The 12,970-nt window shown below is 35.0% G+C and overlaps 1 protein-coding gene and 1 pseudogene across 1 annotated transcript; one reads left to right on the top strand and one right to left on the bottom strand.

Annotated features, from left to right (window-relative positions):
- Positions 1-2,340: 2,340 nt before the first annotated feature.
- Positions 2,341-3,782, top strand: LOC120179043 (annotated as a pseudogene).
- Positions 3,783-4,428: 646 nt separating this feature from the next.
- Positions 4,429-6,591, bottom strand: LOC120179044 (polyvinylalcohol dehydrogenase-like). Its single transcript, XM_039184766.1, has 4 exons — positions 6,488-6,591; positions 5,861-6,312; positions 4,963-5,569; positions 4,429-4,887 (listed from the first exon to the last, which is right to left on the bottom strand). Exons 1-4 carry the CDS (start codon positions 6,551-6,553, stop codon positions 4,429-4,431), a joined length of 1,584 nt encoding a protein of 527 aa, XP_039040697.1. The 5' UTR covers positions 6,554-6,591.
- Positions 6,592-12,970: the final 6,379 nt, after the last annotated feature.

Here is a 12,970-nt window from a genome sequence, read left to right on the forward strand (position 1 = left end):
TTTTTTATAAGCTATTTAATTTAATAAATATTTAATAAGGGTTAATTATGAACTCCTCCACCAATGAGTCATTTCTCATATTATTGAATTAATATATTTGTTATATGGTACACTACATAAATGATCACTAATGTTTGAGTAAGTTTCTGTTTTTCTTTTTAAAGTTTCCAAAGTAACAAATTAGTCACTAACATTATTGATTTATAACAAAACAGTCACTCACCGTTAACAATCCTTATTGTTAAGGTGTTCAAATCTCAAATTTAATCAAATGAACCTAATTCATTCGGTTAAAATCGTCACTCATCGAACTAGTTTAGTTCGAAGAATGGTTAATTTTTTTCCAATATTCAGTTAACGGTTAATTCGATTCAAAATAGATTAATTAACCAAAAGTATTAAATATTATAAATAAGTACATATTTTAAGCTAAAGTACATTAGAAATTAAGACCCAATTATTTTTTAACCACATTCGACCTATTAAATTATCAAAACCTAATTAAATTTAATTCACATAAAAAAATACCTCTATTAAGCTTAAATTACTCTAACTAAAAAAATCATTAAAAAATTGATTATTTAACTCACCGACAGAATTAACTGAAAAAATTTTGGTTCTGTTAATATTTAAAAAAAGTTTAGCTTGATTAACATTTAAAGAAAAATGTTTGATTAATTAGATTGATGATAATTCGGTTCGATCAATGACCAAATTAACCGTTTGAACACCCCTAGTTATTATAGTAATGGAATGCTAACAAGACACATTAAACCAACTAACTTAGCATGTTTGACAATGGGAGGCACCGTTTGATCGACCCTTTGATTCTTCTAATTCGAGATTAAATTTATTTAATTGAATTAAAATTATTACTAAACTGACATTATGTATAAGTATTAAGGACCAAATATGTAATTGCACGAGTTTTTTTAACACCACGTTACTCCCTCCGTGAAATATTAATGACAAATGGCTTGATTGACACACTTAAATAGTTAAGAAGTTTGATTGACAAAATTTTAAAAATGATGATCAAAATAAAAAGAAATAATAATTAAATAGTCACATAATCATTTACCCTAGATTTAATTGCATCCATATATTGATAATTAAAATATTAATATAAAATATGATACGAAATAAACTTACCCAAAACTATTAGTCAATTTTTTGAGACGTGACAATAATTTTTTTTACCCCAGCAGATGACTTTGATAAGGTCATATTCATTGAAGAATGATTTTATCAAACATTAAAAAAATTAGTTTATTTTCTTAAATAATTTTTATGAATCCCTAATACTTTAATTTTTTTTACAATATTTACCTATAAGTCAAGTAAGTTTGCCATTTGAAAAAAAAATATTATCATTTTTCGTTATATAGGCCTTGAGGTCGCATGGAATCATAATATTCACCTGCTCGAGCTCAACACCGAGTCACTGACAGCACCGAAGTGGCGCGCAGACTTAACTTTTCCCCTTGGCCGTTTGAATCAACGCTTACTTGGAAAATCCTAGATATTCTCAATAGGCCCTGGGAAGTTAGGATAAACCATTCCCCCGTGAAGCTAATAGGCTTGCCGACAGACTCGCCAGTATGGGGCAACGTGAGAACCACGAGCTTCACTGTTTCTCTCAACCTCCCCTGGAGGTGCAATGCATTTTCAATTCTGACCTGGAGGCCCTTCCAGGAAAAATTAATCCACTGGTTTCTAATGTTTCTACTTGTAACCAAAAAAGAGAAATTACCCATTATAAAAAGTAGATGATTTTTTATGTAAAAGAAGTAAATGATCTTTACATTTTCATAAATTGTTTAAGAATCCATTTATATTAGAAAAAGCATCCCTTTTAAATGGTTCTGTCCCATTGGTCCCCCACCTTTTTCTTATGTATGAATAAGGTAAGTATGGTCAAATATAGACATCTATGTTTATATGAGACAAAGAACAAAAATAAAAAATGACTTGAAAATATTTATAAAACAAAAAAAATCATGAATATGATATGAACACCCATTTAACTAAAAACTAAAGGCACTGCAAGTCTGCAACTGTGGGGTAGAGGTCACTGCTTCCCTTTCAAAGTGATGGAAACTTACGACTCATTTCCCAAAAGCTAACACTCCAGTTTCTGCATGAAACGCGACCCACAAAAGAACTAAAAAAAAATTAAAAGAAAATGGTGGGGAAAAGTTTATGAAGCTTGCAGGAAAAGTATAAGCAAAATACCCCCGTCCCCTGCCTTTTGGTCTTTTTAACTATATAACACAGCTTAGCCAAAGAAGATTGTATTAAAACCCCATAGTGTGTCCTGAAGGTCTGGGGGGAAAAAACATGATTGATTCATGGGCCCAAATTGGATCAACCATTGCTGGTTTGATGTTTACTTTAGCTACATTACAACAATTCTTCCCCCACCAACTTAGAGTTTCTTTGCAACAGTTTGTCTTCGCCTCACTTCAACAGTTCTCTTTTGTTCAAAAGTTATGTGATCATTTGGTTAGCTTTTTCTCACCTTATATTCAAATCACATTCCCTGAATACTCTAGTTATTGGAGCAATCAAGCCTTCACCGCCATCGAAACATACATCGGAGCTTTATCCACCACCAAGGCCTCACTGCTCAAAGGTAGTCTCATCAAAAACAGCAAAACTCTTGTTCTTACAAGGGATGACCGTAAGGTGTCTGATGAATTTGATGGGGTTAAGGTTTGGTGGATTCTGGACCCTTCTCCTTCGACAAGTTCTTCAGAGGACAAGTATTTTCAGCTCATCTTCCATCGACAGTATCGTGATTTGATCACGGGGCCATACTTGGATCATGTTCTTGAACAAGGGAAGGCCATTGAGGCAAGGAACAAGCAGAGGAGGCTTTATACGAACAATCCTAGTGATAATTGGAGTTCTTACAAGAAGGACTTGTGGAGTGACATTGCCTTCGAGAACCCTGCTACATTTCAAACAATGGCAATGGATCCCAAGAGAAAGGAGGAAATCATCAACGACCTGATGAGTTTTAGTAAAGCGAAAGAGTATTATATGAAGCTCGGGAAGCCATGGAAACGAGGGTATCTCCTTTACGGTCCGCCGGGAACCGGTAAGTCTACCATGATTGCTGCAATGGCTAACCTCTTGAACTATGATATCTATATGATCTTGAGCTGACAACTGTTAAAAACAATACCGAGCTTAGGAAGCTATTGACTGAAACATCGAGTAAGTCCATAATTGTGATCGAGGACATTGATTGTTCATTAGATGTAACTGGTGAAAGGAAGAAAGAAAGATCAAAAACCAATGAGAAAGATCAGAAGAGCCCTGTAAATGATAACACCTGTAAAGTTACACTTTCGGGGCTTTTGAATTTCATTGATGGGACTTGGTCAGCTTGTGGAACTGGGAGGATCTTTGTATTCACTACGAACCATATAAACAAACTCGATCCGGCTCTAATCCGACGAGGCCGGATGGATATGCACATCGAGCTTTCATATTGCAGCTTTGAAGCATTCAAGATGTTGGCCAAGAACTACTTGGATCTTGATTCACATGAAATGTTTGAAAAGGTTGGGATTTTGTTGAAGGAAACAGAGATGACTCCGGCTGATGTTGCGGAGAAATTGATGCCAAAACGTGAGAAGAAAGACCCAGATTCTTGTTTGGAGAGCCTGATTCAAGCCCTTGATGATGCCAGAAAGAAGGCAAAGTCGAAAGCTGAAAAGGAAAAAAAACCAAAATCAAGGAAGAAAGAGGCAAGAAATTTTATGCTAGTTTAAATAAGAAAAAATGGTTGTTCCAGGCTTAGTTGTTCATCCACTCTGATCTTTGATTACATCGTAAAATTTCTGCCTAGCTATTGCTTTTACTATTTTACTCATGGGTGTCTAATGAATATATTAACTCCAACTTTTAATTTTTATTTACGTTTTATAAGAAATAAGATTGGTATAAAATAAATCATTAGCATTGATTAAAAAATAGATAGTATGAAATAGGAAATGTTTTATCGTGCTTAATGGGCTCTTTATAATGGCCTATCAATATTTTTTGACTTGATTTGTTTCGAGATGATTCGGAATGTTGTATCTCACTATTGTTTATCGGTTAATTCAATTTAAGACACTCTTTTCTCTTATTTAATAATTCATATTCGAATTACCCTACATAACAACAGACGACGAAGGCATACAATTGTCTTTGATCAAGTAAAGGTAAAATTAACTTTTCCATTATGTTGATCTTTTGCGAATATTCAACGATGATAATCTCTCCATAGAGAATTAAATACGAACATTTTATTATTCAACTTTTAGAAGTAAATTTACTTAATTTTATTTTCGATGAAGAATCATGGTCTTATTCACCGAACATATACATTATTAACACATTAAATAACATTCTTCTTAATCTTTCAATCATGATTTAAAAGATACAGAAAGCAAAAAGTGAATTTCCAGAGGTGTAATTGGGGTTCGAGCTTCCAATACTAACCCTATATCCATGGCCAACGAAAATGCACCCATCGCTCACAGACATCCCACCGAAAACAGTTGCTCCAGTATTATATGACCATAAAATTTCTCCATTCTTAGCATCCATTGCATACACTGGTCCTTCCCTGTATGTTGAACCACCAAAAAAGACCCCATTAGCCACTGTCACAGGCCCACTCGCTGTACCATTGTTAGGGTCGCCCGTTGACCAAAGGATTTGTCCATTATTAGCATCCATTGCCACCCATCCACCGGCAGTAGTGTTCCTTGTAGATGGTTTCAGGGTGAAATTTATGGCGTCGGAGTTAGCTATGTTGGTGTAAACCCTCTTTTCATCTGTGGCGGCGCCCCATGTTCCGCCTCCGCCGAGACCACCAGGTCCAGCTTCCTACGTCACCGGTTAATGTGACTACTTTAATCATTGTTTTCATCACTTGATGAAGAAGGGGGTCAGATAACTTACAGTAGACCATATAATATTGCCATCATCGCGATCCAAAGCCCATGCAAATCCGTTTTTTTGTACTGCAACAACAACGTCTTTCTTAGTTCCATTCACGTCTATGCGTAGCATCATCGGCGCTTCACCGAAATCAGCATCAGGGTTTGGACCCGGAGGACAATCGGGAACGGAAAGATTATTACAGGCAAAGAACCAAACATCATAGCCTCCAAGTTGATGGAACCACTTGATGTTTCCAGTGTCCAAGTCAAGGGCCAGGAATGAATCTGAGTGGTTATCGGGCTCAACACACTCATCCGTATGAGTAGGAGGAACTTGGGTTTGATTGTTTTGTCTCTCTTGGCAATCGGTTATGTTTTGGGGTGCCGAGTAGAGATTCCCGGTGGCAATGTAGACGAGGTTTCTATCGACGTCGATCGGTGGACTGCTGCCCCAAATGGCAGCACCTGCGTATTCGCCACGATTGCCGAAATTGTCGGGTAACATGAAGGTTTGCCACAATATTTTTCCGGTTTTTGCGTTTATTTTGACGAAGCTTCCACGAAAGATGCAACATTCTTCGACGCTTAGCTCTTCCTCCTGTGAAGATATGCCCACGTAGAAATTCCTGAGTTTAAGTCAAATGAACGAGTCATTAGATTACACTGAGTTTTATTTTCAAATATATATTCGCCTGATATTGTTGATTTTGATCCCAAATTTTAAGAGAATGAATTTGTTATACAAGAGATGCATTAATGAGTTCCAAGTCTTTATATAAGTTTCCATTTAGTAATCAAAATTATACAAGACCTTATATTTTTTCCACCTATTATTTGTGTTGTGTCTAGCGGTATCAAATAACAATGATTCATCTTGAAAATTGAATGGAAAAAGTTAATAAAATAAAGTGACTAACCCATTGTAGTAAGTTCCAGACATGGTGATGGTACCAGCTGGGTTTGCATCGAGCAGGGTTGACCAAGCAAGCTCCCCATTGGATCGCTTCACAGCAACAGCATAAGCCGGTCCACTGACCCCGATGATCAGCAAATCATCAGCAATGGTCGGCGTTGTTCTTGAAGCTGTGACATTAACATTGAATATAACTCCAGTAGAATTAATGCCGGTCAACTGTTGCAAATTTTGTTTCCAAATAAGAGATCCATCGGATTCTTTGACCGCATAGAGATATCCATCCCAACTTGGGAAATAAACTGCTCCATCGAAAACCGACGGCGTCGCGGTGATGTCTCTTCCGGCATTGAATTTCCATTTCAATCTCAGTTTGGAAACAGTTTCCGGTCTTATCTTGTGTTCATTGTTGGCGTATCTCCTGTTCAGTATGTTTCCACCATGGCTTAACCAGTCCTGCATAAACTGACCTCTAGATTACACAATTTTAACGTATACGAACACAAAATTTGATGCTAAACAGATGAAAATAGATCATTAATATAAAATATAAAAAATATATCTAAAATATGATAATTTAAAATTTTGAGTGTCTCTATCTATGATGGGAAGAGGAGATTTTGAGACTTACATTTGAATCTGCTGAAGGTGTAGAAACCAGTAAAGAAAGAAGGCATAGTAAGAGAACAAACTCCATTGAAGTTGATATGTTGCTTTTATCATCAAAATCCTTGAACCTGTTTTATTTATATTATGAGAGTACTAGAGGAGAATTAATTGAGAATATATATCCTGATGTTAGCAAGACTTTCAATCATTCATTCATATTTTTTAATTATATATTTAAAAATAATAATTAACATTATAATATGTGTAGACATCAATTTTTTTATTTTATTTTAAAATTTATTATTATTATTATTATTATTATTATAATAATAATAATTATTATTATTAATATATTATTTATTAATATTACAAAGCCCAAATCCAAGCCCAATTACAACCCATACTGGTCCAGGCCTAGTTAAATCGAAACCCTAAACTGATTAGGGTTTCACCATTTTCAGCCGCCATCCTCAATTTCAGCCGTTGGATCTGGTTTGATCCAACGGTCCACAGTTTGCCAGAGGAAACCCTAGGGTATCAATACCCTAGGGACACGTCCCAGCGCCGCCGTAGCTTCCAGAAGACCACGCGGCGCTGCTTCAGCCTCGCCGCCACTCCAGCCGCACACATGTCATCCCAACGGTGAGTCACCACTGGAAGTCCGGTGACTCACCAGACTCCATTCTTTTACTCGGTCCGATGGCCACACCGGTGATGGCTATAAAGCCATCACCCCATCTGCAAAGAAAAAAAAACCAACAGACTGAGAGAGACAGAAACCGAAAAAAAAAGATACAAAGACAAAGAGCAACAACACAACAACCAGCAAAAAAGAAAAAAAAAGAAAGGAGAGAAGCTTACCGAGGAAGCCACCGGACCTCTTCAAACGTCACCAACAACCTTCGAAAACCGAAGGTATTTTCTTGGATTTGCTCCGATCGGGAGCTATTTAGGAGAAAAGAGCACCGGAACCGTCCTTAGGACGGTCCGATCTGCATAATAGTGTAAAAATAAAATTTTCCGGCCACCGGATGCGGTGGCCGGCGGTGAGAATCACGGCGACAGACGGCTGCCGTCCGGTGACCGGCTTCCCTCCAATGAGGGAAGCTAGAGAGAAGGGAGAGCTTTTATTCTCTCTCAGTTAGAGAGAGAAATAAAAAAAAAGAAATGAGATATGGCCCGTAGGGCCAGCCAGATTTGGCTTTAAATAGCCATTCCCGAATGACGTCGTTTCGGGGAGGGCTATTCGTGTAATTAAATAATAGTTAAATCCTTTCCGCAGTCAGTCTAATTTGTAAACTTTACATTTTAGTCACTAAATCGAGTTTATAATCCTTTTAATTCAGATCTTTAATTTTAATTTTATTTATTTTAGTCCTTTATATTAAAATAATATATTTAGGGTAAATAACAGATTTAGTCCGTTAATTTTAATAATTAATATTTTAATCTGAATAGTATGTTTTAATTTATTTTAATCTAATATCCGAATTTTATATAATTTTATTTTAGTCACTAAATTAATAAATAAAAAAATAGTATGTTTAATCCCTATAATTTTGATTAATTATGAATTAGGTTTTTAATTTTAATTTTACTATAATTTAGTCACTAATTTTAAATATTTTCATTTATTTTACTGCTTTTAAATATATCGTTCTAATTGTATTTTTATTGTTTTAATTTTACTTGTTTATATATTTAAATATTTTTATTATTATTATGTAAATAAATATGATAAATAATCATTTATATTTTTTTCAATAAATTATTTTAATATTTATTTATCAATATTGAAGAAAAGGCCAGTCTTAATACAACTGGATGTCCTATTCTGCTATTTTAAAAATTAAACATTATAAAAAATTATTATTTAAATTATTATATTAATATTTATTAATATCAAAGAAAAGAACTGTCTTAAGGCACCTAGAAGTCTTTTTCTGATATTTTTAAATAAATAAATATTTTTATATAATTTTGAAATAATAGGATTATAAATTAAATATATTTTAAATTTTTAATAATAGAGACAATTTATAATTAAAAAAGTACCAATTTTGGGCGTTGTAGGGGTGCTAATCATTCCCTAAACGTAACCGATCACGAATCCCTTTTTATTATTAAAATGAACGAATTTTTGGTTATAAACGCATATCAGTTCATTTTTTAATTGATGTTTTCTTAAAACTCTTTTAAAAAATAATTTTTAGGTATTCGACCTACCTGACCCAAAAGGCCGATGGCGACTCCCAAATTATTTTCAAAACCATTTATAAACATCAATTTTCCCGCCAAGTAAAAAATTCGTGCCCGGACGAAAACCGGTTACGACAGCTTGGCGACTCTGCTGGGGAATGGTCAAACTTTTAAAATCAATTATAAATTGTCTCTATTAATTATAAATTAAAAAATTCATATATTTGATTTATAATTCTTTCTTTTCAAATTTTTTATATACTTATTATTTTCATAGTATTTATATATTTTCTTATTAATATTTCATTTTATTTGCAAGTATTTTATTTCATTATTTATTTATTTATTTATTTTTTCCAGAGGTTTGAACATTTCTCCTCACACACAACACTTGCATTGCATAACATAAAGCTCTATAATTGAGTTTGTCCCTTTTAAGTGGGAGTGAAAGCGACGTCTTCGTGAGAATTTATTCTCCGTGTCAGACCTAGCAAGTAACTTTCGGGGTTCATATGCTCTATGTCTTCGTGAGAATTTATTCTCCGTGTCAGTCATAGAGAAATGTATCCCCTCGAATTGAACTCGATCCACTTTAGTCTGTGATGGACTAGGATCGAAGGTTAGCAACCCAAGGGGGTAATAACAAGGACAATTCGGGTACCTTTATTCTTAGATCTGAAACCTTGCATATAATAAACCCTAGAAACTCTTCCAATCTGAAGCCATGCCGAAATTTTGTCCAAAATAGGTGTACACAGAGGAGAAATGAATTCCAACTTTTCTTTTAATTTATTTATTCTCTTACTGATTAAATTACATGTAAAGTTTAAACTATTTAAATATTAAAAAAGCATGTTTAAATAAAGATATTTATGTAGATATTATTATTAAATTTCTTTATTATGTAAACTAATTCATTTCTTTTTGTGTGTTCTTTATTTTTTCTGTTTGCATAGCATCATACAGGATAAAAGGCATTGATCCCCGTGTTAATTGTCTCATTAGAAAGCCTTCATCCATGGATAAAAAGTGTTCAAATCAAATAATTCTAAACTCAGAAGTAAGACAATGGGCTGAGGACTTACAAAGACAAGGAGGAGACAGTCTGCAAGATGATTATGTATCGGACTTGGCCAGTTATGCTCCAGTTTCGCTAAAAAGAAATGACATGCAAGATTTGCGAAGCATTTGGGAAAGTTGAGATTCAAACAAAAAATTGCAGTTTTATCAGACTTACGGAGACATCCCATATTTGCTCTATGTCGAAGTTGATGATGAATTACTCAGAGCCCTAATTCAATTCTGGAATCCAGGGTACAATTGCTTCACTCTCAATATGGAGGACTTGGTCCCTACTATTGAAGAGTACACAACTTTGCTACATATAGAAGGGGCTTTGGAGAATCGAATCTATTCAAAGTCAATTAAAACTCAACTCTTTCGAGTTAAATTAGCAAAGATTGCCGGGGTACGAGAAGAATGGGTGGCATCCAGTACAAAACAAAAAGGCGAAAGCGAAGGCATTACTTGGACCAACATTAAAGAACTTATTCAGAGTCATCCAGACAAAGTACGATTCGATCTATTTGCTCTGGGTATGTATGGTATGGTCATCTTCCCAAAAGTATTGGGATATGTTGAAGCTGCAGTGGTAGATTTGTTTGAACAGCTACCGAAAAAGATTAATCCTGCTTCTGCAATTCTAGCAGAGACTTTCAGATCGTTAAATGTTTGTAGAAAGCTAGGAGGTGGACGATTCTCAGGGTGTACCCAGTTGTTATATGTTTGGGTCCGTAGCCATTTCTGGAAGACAGAAAAGGTTTCATACCGACGTTTTAATACGGATTACTCACCATTAAAAGAATTTCTGGAGCAGGAATGGCCGAAAGAAATTAAGAAAGATATGTGGATTAATGCCTTTCGAAATCTGCAAAGCAATGGCATTGTTTGGCGAGCCCCGTGGCAAATCCAAAGGGAATTCTTTTACAAATGTGGGGATTACAATTGGATAATGCTGCTCGGATTATGGGGAGGAATTGGATATGCACCACTTCTGGTCATAAGACAATATGAAGGTCGTCAATTTGTACCTGTCACCGCTGGATTACATTCATCTGAGTTCGCATTCCACAACAAAAATTATAAAAGAAATATCATGGAAGCCGTTACAGCTTGGAAAATAACTTTTTGTATCCGAGCTAAAGCAGCAAAAGAAATGCTAACTCCTGATTATGAGGAATGGAGATCTGTCAGGAAAAATGAAAATATTCCTCTACCAGATCAAAATGAGGATATCTCTATGGAAGATCGCATTAAGGTGGTTCCATCAGAGATTGAAATCCTGAGACCTGAGTTTGAAGCAGAAAGAGAAGGCTGGTCAAGAGAATTAGAGCAAATGAGATGAGATAAAGCTATGTTGGGTGTTGATATTGACTTTCATTCATTACAATGTGCAATGTTGAGAGAAAACAAAGAAAAAAAGTTGATGGTGAATTTAGAGCATTAAAGAAAATTTACCAAGAGTTATATAAATCCCGGAAAGCATCAGGACCAAGCCAGTCAACAGTACAGATGACCAGAGAATTGAACATCGAGAAAATTCGAGTTGAAGATCTGAAAGGAAAGAATAGCCGTCTACTCAAAAGCCTTGAGAAAGGAAAGCAAAAAATGGAAGATTTTGAGGTTGACAGAAGAGAGCGAATTATAAAACACAAGGCTGAACACCGCGAGATCATGAATGAAATGCAAAGAGAAAGGGATCAAGCCAAAGATTTAGAAGAGATAAAGAATGACATCTTTGATAAATTTGAAGGTGAGAAAAATATCATGTTCAAGGGATTTGAATCTGAAATGAACCAGCTGATTACTGAACTTGAAGTCAGGGGCCAAAAAGATTGAAGAGTTCAATATTGAAAAAGAAAAATGGGAGCTGGAAAGAAAGAATTTCAACACCAAAATTGAGGTAGAGCAAGAAATGGCTAGTAATTGGATGCAAAGATGCAGAAACAAGAATGTTCAAATCCAGAAGATTAATCAAAGAACGCAAGAAGCACGAACAAAACTTGAAGAAGATCTGGATCAGTCTAGAAACAAAAACTCGGAGTTTAACGCTTACATTTTGCAACTTGAAGAATCATTATTTCAAGAAAAGGTTCGTCTAGGACCTAATGATCTCAAGGAAAGTAATGAGGAAAGTGCTTCACTACGAAGACGCATTAGAGATCTTGAAAAAAGTCTGCACAATTGTCAAGTCAGAATCACTAAATTAGAGCAAACTCTTGAAGGAACTAATGAACAATGGCAAAAGTCAATTGATTTCTATGTTGAAAGAAGTGAATAAAGAAGTAATATGGTGTTCGAGGCCATGGTACAAATGAGCAAAGTTGCTAGGTATGTTGGGGAACTAGCTGTTGAAGCTAAAATAATTGAGCATCACGTTGATCCAGTTTCTAAGTTTGGAAAGAAGGTGTCATGGTTAATGAAATAAATTATAGAGCTTAATAGGAAAGCTACGCCTTATCTGTAGTTATGAATTATTATAAAGAAACTTTTGTATGCCGATGAAAGTTGTTCTATGACAGTTAACTTTTTGGGATCAATACTTTTTTTCATACATGCATTTTGCACACATTCATTATTCATTTCATGATCTTCTTTATGGATATTATTTTTAAGATAAAATTCATTAATTAAAATTTGGAAAAAATAATATCAAAAGATTTTTCAATCACAGTTATTCTGGCCAAAAGAGAAATACAACATCACTACGGTACTAGACAAGCTACTAAGAGAATTATGGAGGATAAAATACAACGTATTGAGGAACAGCATAATAAAGAACAAGCTGAAATGAGAATGACTGGAAAAATTGAAGCCAGTATTGCAAATTCACAAGAGCATGACGCAGAAAATAGAAGACATGTTTAAAAGGCAGGCTATCATTGGAAAAGCATGAAATCTTGTATCTTTCGACCAAGAACCTATGTATCCTCTAGGTTTTCCACCAGAACCAATTTATCACTATGGTTACACCTACAAAAACGTTCAGACAGTATGCTCAGAGATGGCGTGACACAGCAGCACAGGTTCAACCACCTTTGTCAGAAAAAGAGGCCACAGTAATATTTGTCCATACATTGAAAGCTCCTTTGGTCCCTGATAGATGGACTCTCCAAAATTGGAGAAAAAGAATAATGAAACGTTCAGACAGTATGCTCAGAGATGGCGTGACACAGCAGCACAGGTTCAACCACCTTTGTCAGAAAAAGAGGCCACAGTAATATTTGTCCATACATTGAAAGCTCCT

Source organism: Hibiscus syriacus, unplaced genomic scaffold, assembly GCF_006381635.1.
Source record: "Hibiscus syriacus cultivar Baekdansim isolate YM2019G1 unplaced genomic scaffold, ASM638163v2 tig00112399_pilon, whole genome shotgun sequence".
Classification (NCBI taxonomy): Eukaryota; Viridiplantae; Streptophyta; class Magnoliopsida; order Malvales; family Malvaceae; genus Hibiscus; species Hibiscus syriacus.